Consider the following 17,456-nt stretch of genomic DNA (forward strand, 5'->3'; position numbering starts at 1 on the left):
TCCATATTCTTTAATTCTTTTTGTTGAAGCCAAAGGCTACAAGTTTCAATAGTGGGAACAAAGAGTAGACGAGAAATTGTTGACATATGTGCAATGGAAATACACAGCATTGACCTGGCCATTACATCTTTATAGAAATAAAGGCAAATGAAGGGAATATTCAAAAGTCAAATGACTTGAAGACATATCTATCTATACAGATAATGAGAGAGGCAACCTCCTTTCTTATCAGATATTCTCTGTACTTGTCATCACTAAGTTAAATCCTGTCTGCTTCGTTTGTAAGAATTTCCATTGTGATTTAACTGATTCTTTTAGTTACAATGGTTTACATGTATATATGACTTTACCTCAAAGCTATGACATATTTTCTTGTAGCAAACTGTACTTGTTCGATATTTGTTACAGATATTTGAACTTACTCAACATTTTAGTACCGTTTAAATCACTATGAAGAGTAGTTAACGTAGCAGGCCTTAGACTGCCATCCTTTGAGCTTCAAAGTTTGCACATGGCTGGAATTTGGAAGCTTAGATTTCGGGAGATTTCCCATCATTCCCAGAAACAAGGAATGGCTCAGTGTGCCTATTGTTTGTGTAAACATGTGGCTTATGCTGGTCACCTGCTATCCTTCTGGAGGTCTAGAATTCTGGTTATGTTCTAGACAAAGGGAGCCCAATAAAAACCCTGGGGCAGTGAGTTTCTAATGAGCTTCCCTAGTAGACATTTCACACATGCTGTCATAACTCACTGATGGAGCTTAAATTAAACATCAGAACTCCTGAAACATGTCTCTGGTTTCCGCTGGACTTCGGTCCTTGTGCCTTTTCCCTTGCCTGAATCTGTTTTGTATTCTTTTTGCTGTAATAAATCATAGTCATTGAGTACGATAATATGCTGAGTCCTGTGAGCCTTCCTAGTAAATCATCAAACCTGGGGTGACCTCTGGGAGGACCTCTGACACAATCATTCATTATAACTTTTAGAGTCTTATATATCAGACCATAAAACCCCATGTAGATTCTCTTTGAATCATGTCATATACTGTGCCAAATATATTCACAGCTTTGTGTAAACATTCTGCGAGGACCCAAACATTGTAATAAAAATACCCTGCTGTGTGTAGCCACTCACTAAAACACACATCTGTTGAGTGTCTACTAAGGAAAATAAAAAGGTAAAATGAACAGATGAACAGAACGGGAGAGTGGCTGGATGCCAGGATGATGACAGAAAAATGGCTGCGAGGCGTCTGGCTTGGGCGACAAGGCAGAAGATAGTGGGATTCACTGAGCTGTTCTGCAGGCACCTCAAACACAATGCTGAAAACCAAATGCCCACCTTCGCCCTTCTCTGCCTCCCCCCGACCTCAAATGCAGAGATTATCTGCATTTTCTACACAGTTACACCAGATTATGCAGCCATTAGAGAGAGAGTCTGGTTTATCTCACTCAACCTGAAGGGACGGCCAAGATGTACCATCAAATGAGAAAAAGCGTTATAGCTAAATGAGCACTATTTAATTCATTTTAGTAAAAATGAATGGTGACCAGGAAAACAAAGACTCATCCCATGAGAAGCAACACAGGAAAGTGAGAAGGGCCTGGATTCTGCAGCCAGCCTAACTGGCCTCCCACCCCTAATCTCATACTTTCTAATTCCTTGGCAAATTCCCTTAACTTTTCTATGCCTCAGTTTTCTGATCTGTAAAATGGGGATAACATTACCTACTACAAAGACTTGTTGCAAAGGTTAAAAGAGTTGATGTGTGTAAAATATTCAAAAACAACAGCTAATACATAGTAATACTATATGCTTGCTTGCTCTTATGATTACTATGGGTGCATCCTCATGGTGATGGCCACGCGACATGTGCATAAACTCAGTGAATATGAATACAGAGAAGGTGTGGAAGGGTGACCAGTGGGTAACAGACATGAGAAATGCTCAACCTGGAGACATGGATTTGGGGGAACTCTGTAGACCATTAAGAGTACAATCCCTTGAGAGGGAATTAACTCACTCATGCCACACATCACAAGTGAGAAAGCAATGGCCAAAGATGGATCCTGGAAAGCAGCATTATTTAATAGATGGAAGGAAGACATAGGACCTCTTTAGGGGAAGGGCAGGAACTCACAGAAACAAGGAAAGGATCTTCAAATCAAAGAGGTAGGCAGCAGTAAAAACGTCCAATAATGGAGTTGGGAGAGGGGCAACCACCACGATGCAAAACGGAACTTTGTGAGAAGAGCTTAAGTCAGGAGACAGTGGAGGCCATTCTTTAGTAGTCAGTGGAGTGAAAGGGAGTACGGGGTGGGGACAGACAGTGGACAGGACAGTTAGACACAGTGAGTCTGTGAGAGAAAGGAGAAAGACAGAGCTCAATGGGCTTACGGGGCAGAAAGTGGATGGGGGTAAGACTAGACTTGAACATAGGTACAGATTATGAGGATAGAAGGGGCTTAAGAGGAAAATGTTAAAGATCTAGCAGTGGGGATGTAAAAGAAAGTGGTCCTAGAAAGTTGAAGAGTAGGGGAAATGTGTTAAAGCATAAAGAGGAAGAGTGATCCTGGCAGAGGGGTGGCCCCATCTCCTTTGAGGCTGTAAGAGGGTTTAGAGAGCTGGGGAATTTTACACACAAATCTTTCCTGGAGAACATAACCTTGAAAATCTGTGGATCACCCTCAGTTGTTAGATTTGTTCTTAGAAATACTTGTGGATGCCAACACAGAAGACTTTAGGCCTTCCATTCCTCCAAATAACTTAGGATTTCTATTTCAACATCAAGATAAACCACCGGAGAACCATGACTTTGGACTACACAGTTTTGTCTGTTTTCTCAGTGTCCTTCTTTGGCATTATAAACTAGGCAAAGAAATAGAAGACGTATAAAAAAACCAAATGGAAATTAAACAATTGAAACATCAAAAACCAAAAGGAAAACTCAGTGGGTGAGCTCAATAGTAGTTTAAATATGAGAGAGAAAAGAATCAGTGAGCTCAAAGAAAGATCAGGGAAAATTAATCAATCTGAGCAACAGAGAGAAAACAGACTGGGGGAAAAAACCATGAGAGCCTGAGGGACCTGTGAAACAAGAAAAGATCTACCATTCATGTTATTGGAGTCCCTGAAAGAGAGGAGAAAGTATAGGGATGAAAAAATATTTGAAGAACTAATAACTAAAAATTTCCCAAATTTGGCAATGGGCATATACTAATAGATTCAAAAAGCAGAGCAAACACTAAACAGGATAAACCCAAAAGATTCATGCCAGGTTACATCATAATCAAACTTCTGAACTCTATATACAAAGAAAAAACACTCTGAAAGCAGCTTGACAGAAAGGATGCATTACAGATAGGAAAACAATGGGTCAAATGCAGTAGATTTCTCATCTGAAACAAAAAAGGACAGAAGGAAATGACATGCTTTTCACGTACTGAAAGAAAAGAACTGCTGAGCCCGAATCCTATGTCCCACAAAAATATCCTCAGGAACCAAGGGACATAAAGCCATTTTTAGATGAAGGAAAACAGAAATATTTGCTCAGAAGACCTACTCTAGAAGAAAGACCACAGGAATTCACAAAAAAGAAAGGAAATGTTAACAAAAGAAATCTTGGAATTTCAACAAGGAAGAAAGAACAATGGAACGGGTAAAAGTAGAGGTAAACTATGCTTCTCATGAGATTTGTAAAAAATGTTTGACAGCTGAAGTAAAAATGAGGACATCGTCCAGTATGGTGCTCGTGTACGAACAGGAAATACTGAAGATTGGGGACTGTAAGGGGACCCCACAGAAGTAAGGTTTCTACACATCAAAGTGCTAAAATGGAAGGCTGTGATGTCATGTGTATACAACATAACACCTAGAGTAACCACTAAATTACAAAGAGATCTACTCAAAAACATCATAGATATATCAAATGGAATTATAAAAATTAAAGCAACCCACAGGAAGGCAAAAAAAATAACAAGAGGAACAATAAATGGAACAAACACAAAAAACAAATCATAAAATGGGAGACAAGCCCTATCATATCAATAATTACTTTAAGTTTAAATGGTCTAAATATACCAATTTAAAAACAGAAATTGGTAAAATGTATAAAAAGAAAGCATAACCCGACTATATGCTATTGCCAGAAACTTACTTCAAATGTAACAATATAAATAAGGTTGAAAATAAAATTATGGAAAAATATAAATCATGCAAACGTTAACTACAAAATGCAGTAGTAACTACATTAATATCAGATAAAGTATACTTCAAAGTAAAGAAAATTACAGGGGCAAAAAGGGACATTATATAAAGATAACAGGGTCAATACATCAAGATGACATAGCAATCCTAAGTGTACGCACCAAACAACAGAGCTTTGAAATACATGAGACACAAACTGACAGACCTTAAAGGAGGAACAGATAATTCCAGAATTACAGGGCAGGGCTTCAACACCCCTCTCTCAGCTATTGATAGAATTACTAGCCAGAAAATCAGCAAGGATATAGAAAATCTGAATAACATCATCAACCAACATGATTGTGTAGACATTGATACAAACACCACCCGAAGACAGTAGATTACACATTCTTTTCAAGCAGAATTACAGAACATTCATCAAGCTAGACCATATCCTGGGTCATAAAACAAATCTCAGCAAATTTAAACAGCCAGATCAAATGTAAAACGAACAGAAAATCAATAACAAAAAGCATGAAATACTCTAAACACTAGGAAATTAAACAACATAATACTAAATAATCCATAGATTAGAGAGGAAGTCTCAAATAAAGAAATAGAACTGAATGAAATATAATTAAAATGTATTAAAACTTGTGAGATGAAGCTAAAACAGTGCTGTGAACAAAATTTATAGAACTTAATGCTTACATTAGAAAAATTAAAAAATCTAAGCAACCATCTCAAGAAACTACAGAGCAAAATACAACCAAAACAAGTAGAAGAAAGGATATAATAAAGATCAGAAGAGAAATCAGTGAAATTAAGAACAGAAAGATAACAGAGAAAAAAACAATAATATAAAGTGCTGGTTCTTTAAAACAGTGAATAAAATTGAGAACTGTCTCAGAAGACTGACAGAGAAGACATGTTTCCAACAACAGGAATAAAACGTGGGATATAAGTACAGATTCTGCTGCCATTAAAAGGATTATAAAGGAATACTCAAAACAAATCAGAAAATTTAGATGAAATGGAACAAGTCCTAGAAAAGAATAAACTATGAAAATTCATCCAATATGAAACAAATACTCTGAATAGTTCTATACATATTAAATAAAATAAATAAATAAAAAGCATTCAAAAGAAAACTCTCCAGGCCTAAATGGTTCACTGGAGAATGCTACCAAACATTAAAACAAATAAAACCAATTCTACACAGTCTTCCAAATAATAGAAGAAAGAACACCTCTCAACACATGTTGGGAGGCCAGTATCATCTAGACACTAAACTAGACAATGACAGTACAAAAAAAAGAATGAACAAAAGTAAGAAAGAAAAATGCATACCATGATCACTCATGAAACAGGAAAACTTCCCCAACAAAATACGAGCATACTGGATACTGTAATACAATATATAAAAATAACTATATTCCATGACCAAGTGGGACTTAGTTCAAGGATACAAAACTGGTTCAATATTCAAACTTCAAATAAATGTAACACATCATATGAACCGGCTACAGAAGGAAAAAAAACATGATCTTATCAACTGATAGAGAAAACGCATTTGACAAAATTCAACACCCATTCACAATAACAAATCTCAGCAAATCAGGAATAGAGGGAAACTTTCTAAACTTAAAAAGAAACCTCTATGAAGGAAGCCTTACAACTAACATCATACTTAATGGTGAAAAACTGAATGTTTTCCTTGTAATACGAGGAACCAGGCAAGGATATCCTTTCTCACTACTACTACTGAAAGTCATATTGGAAATCCTAGCCAGTACACTAAGACAAGAAAAAAAAAAGGTATATGGATGGGAAGAAAGAAATAAAACTGTCTCTATTTGCACATGTTATTTCTGTGTAGAAAATCCCAAGCATATTATAAAAAAAAAAAAAAAAGGCTACAGTTCAGCAAGATTGCAAGATACCAAAATAACATCCAAAAAATAACTGTATTTCTGTATACTACCAAAGGTTGTGCGAAAATTGAAATTTTAAAAATCAATGCTATTTATAATCACTCAAAATAAAGAAATACCTAGATATAAAGCTTACAAAAATTGTACAGGACCTATTACTGAAATTTACAAAACAGTAACGAAATAAATCAAGTGATATTTAAATGAATGCTGAGACATACCGAGTTTATGAATTGGAAGACTCAACACAGTAAAGATGCTGATTCTCAAAAAACTGATCTACAATTTAACTCAATTTCTATCAAAATTTGATAAAGATTTTTGTAAAAATAGACAAGCTAATTCAATCTTTATATGGAAATTCAAAATAACTAGCAGTATTAAACTAACTTTAAATAGGAAGATTAAAGAGAGATGAATCGCCTTACTCAATTAAAAGATTTACCACATAGCTACAGCAATCAAATAAACCAATAGAACAGGATCAAGAAAAAGTCTGATTATCAGTTCTTTAAAACCACATGAAGAAAAGGTTTGTTTTTTAAAAATCAAAGCCTTAAACAGTCTTAACTGATGCAGTAAAATGTGCCCATTCATATGTGTACTCTTATCTCCTCAAATATAAAGGTATTTGATGGCTCAAGCCTTCATACTTCTCACAAAAATTAAGCTCAAGAGTAGAGACAATGTTTTAGAAGAAAGATGTTCAATGAAAGTTTCCAGACCTGCCCTCCACTGTCTAACTCGCCTCACACTGGACAGCAATTAACGTATATACCAAACACATAAAGAGTCTAGGTCCTTTATCTCTGAAACAAACTCTCTTCCTACAAAGTAAACTAAGGGATCCATGACAAAGTGCCATAGGCTTGGCAAGGAAGTCAGAAAGAAACTGTGTTTGCAGGTCATTTTCTCTTCTAAGTCTCTTCCTTCTTCTTAAAAAGAAAATTCCTGAGATAACACTGCAGTGTAAACTAAGGAGAAAGATGTAGCTGAAGGTTTTCCTTAGTGCATAATAACCACTGGGTCTCTCTCCTGGATGAATCTCAGACATGGAATAAGGCTCTAGGCTGGGTCAATTTCCAGTATGACTCTTCAGATGACAACTGATATCCTGCAACAGGGTTTCTCACAGAGAAGAAAACTGAGGGGTTTCTCTTTGGTATGAATGATCAGATTCTGAGTAAGATGTTTCCTCTGGCAAAAGATTTTCCTCAGTGGTTACATTCAAAAAGTCTTCCCCCAATAGGAGTTCTTGGAGGTTGACCGAGGATTGCCCATTTGGGAAGGGTCTTCCCACTTCTGTTACACTGACAGGGTTTCTCCCAGAATGAACCCTCTGATGCTGAGTGAGGGATGAGCTTCGACTGAAGGACTTTCCACACTCACTGCACTCATAGGGCTTCTCTCCAGTGTGGATAATGGAATGTCGAATCAGGTTTGTGCTCCAGCAGAAGGTCTTCCCGCACTCGAGGCATTCATAGGGCTTCTCTCCACTATGAATCCGTTGGTGTCTCGTGAGGCCTGACCTGCGGTTGAAGGCCTTCCCACACTCCATGCACTCATAGGGCTTCTCTCCAGTGTGGATGCTGAAATGTCGAATGAGGTCTGCCCGATTGCTGAAGGCTTTCCCACATTCTTTGCACTCAAAAGGTTTTTCTCCAGTGTGGGCCCTTTTATGCAAGATAAAAGTGGAGCAGTGGGTAAAGGCCTTTCCACATTCACTGCATACATAAGGCTTCTCCCCAGTGTGAATCCGCTGGTGCCTCTTGAGGTATGACCTGTGGTTGAAGGCCTTCCCACACTCCAGGCACTCAAAGGGCTTCTCCCCAGTGTGGATGACGTAGTGGTGAATGAGGGCTGCGCTCTCACAGAAGGCTTTCCCACATTCACTGCACTCATAGGGCTTCTCCCCAGTGTGAGTCTGCTGGTGCCACATGAGGTATGACCGGTGTTTGAAGACCTTGCCACATTCAAAGCATTCATAGGGATTCTCACCACTATGGATGATGTAGTGTCGAATGAAACCAGGCCTATCTCGGAAGGCTTTTCCACATTCCTTGCACACAAAGGGCTTTTCTCCTGTGTGGCTCCTGTTATGCAAGACAAAAGTGGAGCGGTGGGTGAAGGCTTTTCCACATTCATTGCACTTATAAGGCTTCTCTCCACTGTGAATCCGCTGGTGTTGTGTAAGGTGTGACTTGCGGTTGAAGGCTTTCCCACACTCCATGCACTTATAGGGCTTCTCCCCAGTGTGGACCATATGGTGTTGAAGGAGGTAAGTGCTCTTACTAAATGTTTTCCCACACTCTGTGCATTCATAGGGCTTCACTCCAGAGTGAATCCTCTCATGTCGAGCAAGGAGGCGTTTCTTGTTAAAAACTTTCCCACATTCATTGCATTTAAAGATGTTTTCCTCTTCCCGAATCACGGGATCTCTACCTGATCCACAGGAGTCATGGTCAAGGACAGCACCTCCCAGAGGGACTGGCTCCTGTACAATCCATGAACAGACACCATCCACTGTCCCTAAACCATCATGTTCAGGGCTCATTTTCCCAGAGAGCTTCTTCCTCTGGGGGTCTATGCCTGGTCTCAAGTGTCCTTCTTGCATTTCTGATGGCCCATCCTGATCCTTGGTTTGGCCCACCTGGGAGTCCCCTGGGGCTCCTTGTGTTAGTTGTTTCTGGAGTAAGGCTCCTTCAGACTGGGCTGGCTCACAACTGGTAGGTTCTGTGATCTTGGGTTTTCCTTTATCACCTGAAAGAAATCCAAAACACAACAGGGCCTGTTAGTAATGCCAACACAGAAGAAAAAAAATCTGCATTTCAGTGAAGAAAGTGAAGATTAAAACACTGCCTCTGTGTCTACTGTGTTTTGCTACCTCTCAATCCCAGGATAGCAATCTTTTTCTTGCCTGGTCCTTGAACTGTTGACACCTTGAAAGTGAGAGCTAGGAGGAGAGGCTGGGTTAGGGGAGAGAGTGCTGGAGAGGAGACACAGTCAATTCCAGACCAGATATTTACGCAAACAGGTAACTCATTTGGGTCCCCAGATAGTTTATGCTGAAGAGATAACTCAGAGCAAGGCCTGGCCACACTAGAAAGATCAACCATGTGATTAGAGGGTTGGGGTTTTGAGCCATAAGATAACAATTAAGCTGATAGAAAGAGGACAGGAGATTGAATCCTGTAGGCAATGATTCAATCAACTGTGCATATACAATGAGACTCAGTAAATCTCTGGACTATGAAGCCAGATGAAACTCCTAGGTTGGCAATACTTCATGTATGTCTTACCATACATCAAAACCAAGAAGGTAACGAGTCCCTGAGGACGTGGTAACTCATGTTTGGAACCCCTCCAAAAACTAAAAAACACCTGATGCAGATATACTAGAGAAAGACTTAACAACAAGCATCTTAAAGGAGCTAAAGGAAGATATGGAGAAAGTCACAAAAACTATGTATAAACAAAGGGGAAATATCAATGAAGAAGTAGAAAAACAAAACAAACCAAAAAGAAAATCTGGAGCAGAAAAGTACAATAACTTATGAAAAATAAACGAGTGATTCCAAGGAAGATGTGAGCAGGAAGAAGAATCGGTAAGCTTGAAATAGGACAATGGACATTATTGAGTCTGAGGAAGAGGGGGAAAAAAAAAGACTGAAGAAAAGTGAACAGAGCCTAAGGGACCTGTAATACACCATCAAGCAAATCAATAAACTCATTGTGGCAGTCCCAAAAGGAGAAGAAAGAAAGGTTCAGAGAGAATATTTGAAGAAATGGTAGAAAACTTCCCAAATTTGATGAAAGACATCAAAGAAGTTCAATAAACTCCAAGATGAACTCAAATAGACTCACATGGAGAAAAATTATAATCAAACTATGAAAGCCAACGATAAAGAAAATATCTTGACAGCAAGAGTAAAAGCAAATTGTCACATACAAGGATTCCTCAATAAGATTATCAGATTTCTCATCAGAAACTTGAGAGGCCAGAAGGCAGTGGGTCAACATAGGCAAACATAAAAGAAAAAAACTGCCAACCAAGAATCCTATGTCCAGCAAAACTGTTCTTCAAGAGTGAGGGAGAAATTAAGACATTCTTATATGTAAAAGCTGAGGGAGATTGTTACCACTAGACCTGCTTTGCAAGAAATTCTCAAGAGTCCTGCAGGTTGAAATGAAAGGTCACTAGACAGTAATTCAAGACCATATGAAGAAATAAAAATGTCAATAAAGGTAAATATATGGGCAATTATAAAAGCTAGTATTACTGTAACAATGGTTTATAACTCCACTTTTTGTTTTCTATATGATTTAAGAGACTAATTTTAAAAAAATTATTAGTCTAAAAGCTGGTAGTATTGTAACTTTAGTTTACAACTTCACATGTAGTTTGCTACATAATTTAAGAGACTAATATATTTATGAGAGTTATTAGTTTAAGTTTTTGGGTATACAATATATAAAGATGTAATTTTGTGACATGAATAACTGAAAGAGGTAGGGATGGAGGTTTTCAAAGGAGTATTTTTTATGTTATTAAAGTTAGGCTAATATAAATTCAAGTTAGTGATATAACTTTAAGTGTTAAATGTGATAACCAGAGAGAAATTAGCCATACAGTATATGCAAAAGGAAATGAAAAAGAAATCTAAATGTTTTACTGAAAAAGTCAACTAAACACAAGAGAAGACAGTAATGTAGAAAATGAGTGACAAAAAAGCTATAATACATATAGACAACAAATATCAAAATGACCGGGGCTGGCCCCATGGCCGAGTGGTTAAGTTCACACATTCCGCTTCGGCGGCCCAGGGTTTGCTGGTTTGGATCCTGGGTGCAGACCTATACCACACTCATCAAGCCATGCTGTGGCAGCATCCCACATAGAAGAAGTAGAATGAACTGCAACCAAGATATACAACTACGTACTGGGGCTTTGGGGAGAAAAGGGGAAAAAAAAAAAAAAAAGGAAAATTGGCAACAGATGTTAGCTCAGGGCCAATTTTCCAAGAAAAAGAAACTAAGCTCTTTCCAAATGTAATACTAATTTTAAAAAAATGCCAGAAGTCTCTCCATATCAGTAGTTACTTTAAATGTAAATAGATTAAACAGAGATTGGCAAAACGATAAAAACACATGATCCAACTATGTGCTTTCTACAAGAGACTCACTTTAGATCCAAAGACACAAACAGATTGAGAACGAAAAGATGAAAAAAGATATTCCATGCATATACTAACTAAAAAAGAGCAGGGATGGCTCTATTAATATCAGACAAAATAGACTTTAAATCAAAAAAGATTATGAGAGACAATTAGAAAAGGTATAATTCAGCAACAAGATATAACAGTGGTAAACACTTACATACTTAATGACAAACCATCAAAATACATGAAGCAAAACCCAACAGAATGGAAGGGAGAAAGAGACAGATCTATGATAAGAGATGGAAACTTCAGTACCCTACTCTCAATAATGAATAGAACAACCAGACAAAAGACAAGTAAGGAAACAGAGGACTTAAACAACATAATAAACTGTCTAGATCTAACAGACATATACAGAACATTCTACCCAACAATAGCATACACATTCTTCTCAAGTGTACTCAAGACGTTTTCCAGGATAGACTATACGTTAGTCCATAAATTAAGTCTTGAGAGATTTTAAAAGGATATCATACAAAGTATAATTTGTTTCTAATGAAAATGAAAACTTAACATACCAAAATTTATGGGATGAAGTGAAAGCAGTGTTAAGAGGGAAATTTATAGTTACAAATGGTTACATTAAAAAACAAAAAGACCTCAAATCAACAACCTAATTTAACAACTTGAGGAGGGAGGAAAAGAACAAAGTAAACCCAAAGCTAGCAGAAGGAAGGAAATAATAAAGATTAGAATAGAAATACATGAAACAGAGAATAGAAAAATAGAGAAAATCAATGAAACAAAAAGCTGGTTCTTTGAAAAGATCAACAAAAATGACAAACCTTTAGCTAGATGGACTAAGAACAAGAGACCCAAAACACTAAAATCAGAAATTGAAGTGTGGACATTACTGTCAATTCTACAGAAACAAAAAAAGAGGTCTAAGAGAGTATATGAACAACGGTACACCGAAAAATTGGACAACCTAGATGAAATGGAAAAATTCCCAGAAACAAAAAACCTGTCAAGACTAAATCATGAAGAAATAGAAAATCTGAATAGATCTATACCTAGGAAGGAGATTAAATCAGTAATGGAAAGTCTCCCAACAAAGAAAGACCCTCAACTTAATGGCTTCATTGGTGAAATCTACCAAATATTTGAAAAGAACTAACAACTAACACTAATTAAAAATAATAATACCAGTCCTTGTCAAATTTTTCCAAAAAATTGAAGAGGAGGAAACACTTCTTAACTCATTCTGAGGGCAGTATTACCCTGATACCAAACCCAAGGACACCACAAGAAAGGAAAACTATAGACCAATATCCCTCATGAACACTAATGCAAAAATCCTCAACAAAATATTAGCAAATCAAACTCAGCACATTAAAAGGATCATACACCATGATCAAGTTGGGTTTACTCCTGTAATGCAAGGATGGTTCAACATATGAAAATTGATCAATGTAACACACCATATTAACAGAATGAAGGAAAAAACACACATGATCATCTCAAGTGATGTAGTAAAAGCTTTTGACAAAATTCAACACCCTTTCATAATAAAAACACTCAACAAACTAAGAATAGATGGAAACTACCTCAACATAATAAAAGTCATATATGAAAAATCCACAGTAAACATCATACTCAATGGCGAAAGACTGAAAACTTTTATTCCAAGATCAGGAATAAGGAAAGGATGTCTGTTTTCATCACTTTTTTTTTTTTTGAGGAAGATTGGCCCTGAGGTAACATCGGCCACCAAGCCTCCTCTTTTTGCTGAGGAAGACTGGCCCTGAGGTAACATTCGTGCCCATCTTCCTCTACTTTCTATGTGGGACGCCTGCCACAGCACAGCTTGACAAGCAGTGCAGGTCCATACCTGGGATCCCAACTGGTGAACTGCAGGCCACCGAAGTGGAACATGAGAGCTTAACCGCTGTGCCAGCGGGTCGGCCCGTTTTCACCACTTATATTCAACATAATACTGAAAGTTCTACCCAGAGCAATTAGGCATAAAAAGAGAAATAAGGGGCCGGCCCAGATGTTGGGTTTCTATGCTCTGCTCAGCACCCAGGGTTCATGGGTCTCACATCCAAAAGAGAGGGAGACAGGCACAGATATTAGCTCAGGGCCACTCTTCCTCAAGCAAAAAGAGGAAGACTGACTACAGATGTTAGCTCAGGGCCAATCTTCCTCACCAAAAAAAAAAAAAAAAAAAGAGAGAGAGAGAAATAAAATACATCAAAATTGGAAAGGAAGAAGTAAAATTACCTTTGTTTCTTATCATCATAAGATGATATGATCTTATATGTAGAAAACTCTAAAGATGCCACAAAATAATTGTGAGAAGTGATAAATGAATTCAACAATGTAGTAAGATACAAAGTCAACACAAAAATCAGTTGCATGATTTCTATATATAGTAATGAATAATCTGAAAAGGAAATTATGAAAATAGTTCCATTTACAATAGCATAAAAAAATAAAATACTTAGGAACTAATTTAAACAATGAAGTGAAAGAGTTGTACAATGAAAACTACAAAACATTGCTGAAAGAAATTAAAGAATATGTAAATAAGTGGAAACACATATCATCTTCATGGACTGGAAGACAATATGGTTAAGATATTGAGACTACCCAAAACCATCTATAGATTCAATACAATCCCTATCAAAATCCCAATGACATTTTTTGCAAAAATAGAAAAATCCATCCTAAAATCCATATGGAATCTCAAGGGATCCTGAAGAACCAGAACAATCTTGAAGAACAAAGCTTGAGGACTCAAAATTCTTTATTTCAAACTCACTACAAACCTACAGTAATCAAACAGTGTGGAACTGGCACACAGAAAGAAAAACAGACCAAGGGAATAGAATCATGAGCCCAGAAATAAATCTTCACATACACCATCAAATGATTTTTGACAAGAGTGCCAAGACCATTAAACGGGGAGAAGCAGTCTTTTTAAGAAATTGTGCTGAGAAAACTGGAAACCTACATGCAGAAGAATGAAATTGGACCCTTATCTAATATCCTATACAAAAATTAACTCAAAATAGATCAAAGACTTAAATATAAGACTTAACACTATCAAACTCTTAGAAGAAAACCTAGGCATGGCATTGGATTCGGCAATGATATCTCGAATATGACACCAAAGGCACAGGTAACAAAAGAAAAAATAGACAAATCAGAGTTCCTGAAAATTAAAAAAACTTTGTGCATCAAGACACTATCAACAGAGTAAAGGGAACCCAAAGAATGGGAGAAAATATCTGATAATCATCATGTCTGATGAGGGATTAATATCCAGGACATATAGAGAACTAAAAATCAGTAACAGAAAAAACAAGCAATCCAGTTCAAAAATGGCCAAAGCACCCGAATAGACATTTTTCCAAAGAAGATATACAAATGGCCAACAAGCACAAGAAAAGATGTTCAACATCAGTAATCATTAGGGAATGCAAATCAAAACTACAAAGAGAGATCTTCTCACACCCATTAAGATGGCTACTATTAAAAAACATAGAAAATAAGTTGGTGAGGATATGGAGAAATTGAATCTCTTGTACACTGTTGGCAGGAATGTAAATGGTATAGTCTCTGTGGAAAACTGTACGGCAGTTTCTCACAAAATTAAAAATGGAGGGGCCAGCCCTGTGGCCGAGTAGTTGGGTTCGCGCGCTCCGCTGCAGCAGCCCAGGGTTTCGTCAGTTCGGATCCTGGGTGTGGACATGGCACCGCTTGTCAGGCCATGCTGGGGCGGCGTCCCACATGCCACAGCTGGAAGGACCCACAACTAAAGAATATATACAACTATGTACCGGGGGGCTTTGGGGAGAAAAAGGAAAAAATAAAATCTTTAAAAAAAAAAAATTAAAAATGGAATTACCGCATGATCCAGCAATTGAGGTTCTGTATATATGACCAACAGAACTGAAATCAGGGCCTCAAAGAGATATTTTTACTCCCATATTCATAGTAGCCTTATTCAAAATAGCTAAAACATGGAAGCAACTCAAGTGTCCACTGAAGGATAAACAGATAAGCAAAATGTGGCATATGTACATAATGGAATATTATTAAGCCTTAAAAAGGAAGGAAATTTTGACACATGCTACACAACATGGATGAGCCTTGAGAACATTATGCTAAGTGAAATAAGCCAGTCACACACACACAAAAATAATGTATGATTTCACTTATATGAGGTACTTAGTCAAAACCAGACACAGAAAGTAGAACTGTGGTTGCCAGGGGCTGGGGGGTGGGGGGGGGGGGATGGTGTTAAGGAAATGGGGGGGTTATTGTGTAATGGGTAAGAGTTTCAGTTATGTAGATGAATGGTGGTGATGGTTGCATGACATCAACATATTTAATACCACTCAATTGTACACTTAAAAATGGCTAAGATGATAAATTTTATGTAATAAGTATTTTTACCACACACACACACACACACACACACACGATGATATGAGGAATGTACAAAGAATCCCTACAAATCAAAAAGAAAATGCAAACAAGTTAATAGAAAAATAGATATCGACATTTTAAAGAAGAAAATACAGACTGGCCCAAAATCATATGATAAGATGCTAAAGTTCCTTAGCAGTAAAGGAAAAGCAAATCAAGACCATATGAGGTAGAATTTTGTGTCCACTTGATTGTCAAAAATTGAAGAGTCTCATAGTATCAAGCATTGGGCAAGGTATAGGCCGAAGGAACCTCCACTCTTTGCTGGGAGAAGTGTAAATTGGTATAGTTCCTTTGGAAAAAATGAGAAGTATCTTGTAAACTTCAAAATCTGCATAGCCTATACCAACAATTTGACTCTGAGAAACATCAAAAGACACCTCTAGTCATATGCAACATGACCAATACACATGAATGTTCTTGGCAGCACTGTGTGTGAGAGTGAAAAGATGTGAAAAATTAAATGCCCTAAAAAGTGGATGAATACAACACGAGACAGGACCATTTTTAATTTTTTTCTTCAAATGTAAGGAACTTGCGCACATTTTATATTGACTAGAGAAAGGATGAAGTTGCAAAACAAGCAGAATATAAGTGAAGCAAGTATTTCCATGAAAAGGTGATTTCTAGATGCTGGTGTCAGAATTGGCCATGGCCAAGGGCAAGACTTCTTCCACTAGCTGAAAAGAGAAGCCACAGACATGAGATCCTTTTTTTCTGGTGAGGAAGATTTGCCCTGAGTTATCATCTGTTGTTGATCTTCCTCTTTTTGTTTGAGGAAGATTCAGCTGAGCTAACATCTGTGTCAATTTTCCCCTATTTTGTATGTGAGCTGCTGCCACAGCATGGCTGCCAATGAGTGTTGTAGGTCCGTGCCTGGGAACCAAACCCAGGCCGCTGAAGCAGAGTGCACTGAACTTAACCACTAGGCCACAGGGCTGGCCCCCAGACACAAGATTCTAAATGAGGTTAAGTGGTTAAGTTCACGCACTCTGCTTTGGTGGCCCAGGGTTTCAATGGTTCGGATCCTGGGTGCGGATCCTCGGCACCACTCATCAGGCCACGCTGAGGCGGCATCCCACACACCACAACCAGAAGGACCCACAACTAAAATATACAACTATGCACTGGAGGGATTTGGGCAAAACAAACAAACAAACAAAAAAAACAAAAAGACTGGCAACAGTTGTTAGCTCAGGTGCCAATCTTTAACAAATAAAGAAAAGAAAGGAAAAGATTCTAAAGAGTGTGGAAGGGTTGAGGATCAGGCAGTAGAAGGAGGTAGACTTCACTTTCAACATGAAAACTAGCTGACACATTAGTGGCCAGATACTGAGACATCTGTGGCTGGAGAAGTGGTAACTGTCTGGAACAAAGTCTGAGCACCTGGGCTGGCTTGTGCAGGACACAGAGCTGACCAGAGGCACAGAGTAGATGGACAGACCAGTTAGGAGACGATTAGCACCCCCAGGGAAAAGATGACGAGAGCTCGGATTGAGAGTGTGGGGACAGATCTCATGGAAGTGGTACAAGTGATGGATTCAGGAGACGTACATGATGTAAAATGGACAGGATTTGGGGATGGCCGGATGTAGGGAGGGACGGAGGTGGAAGTAGGAGAAATTCTGTGAGGCTGTATCTAGTCTCTAACCTGCTTCTAACCACTCACTCAAGCTCAAGA

At 38.0% G+C, this 17,456-nt stretch overlaps 1 protein-coding gene across 1 annotated transcript; it reads right to left on the reverse strand.

Annotated features, from left to right (window-relative positions):
- On the reverse strand, window positions 1-8,876 carry ZNF805 (zinc finger protein 805). The gene has a single exon (XM_046681681.1). It carries the CDS (start codon window positions 8,731-8,733, stop codon window positions 7,249-7,251), a length of 1,485 nt encoding a protein of 494 aa, XP_046537637.1. The 5' UTR covers window positions 8,734-8,876; the 3' UTR covers window positions 1-7,248.
- Between the last annotated feature and the right edge of the window lie 8,580 nt (window positions 8,877-17,456).

This window comes from Equus quagga, chromosome 13, assembly GCF_021613505.1.
Source record: "Equus quagga isolate Etosha38 chromosome 13, UCLA_HA_Equagga_1.0, whole genome shotgun sequence".
Taxonomy (NCBI): Eukaryota; Metazoa; Chordata; class Mammalia; order Perissodactyla; family Equidae; genus Equus; species Equus quagga.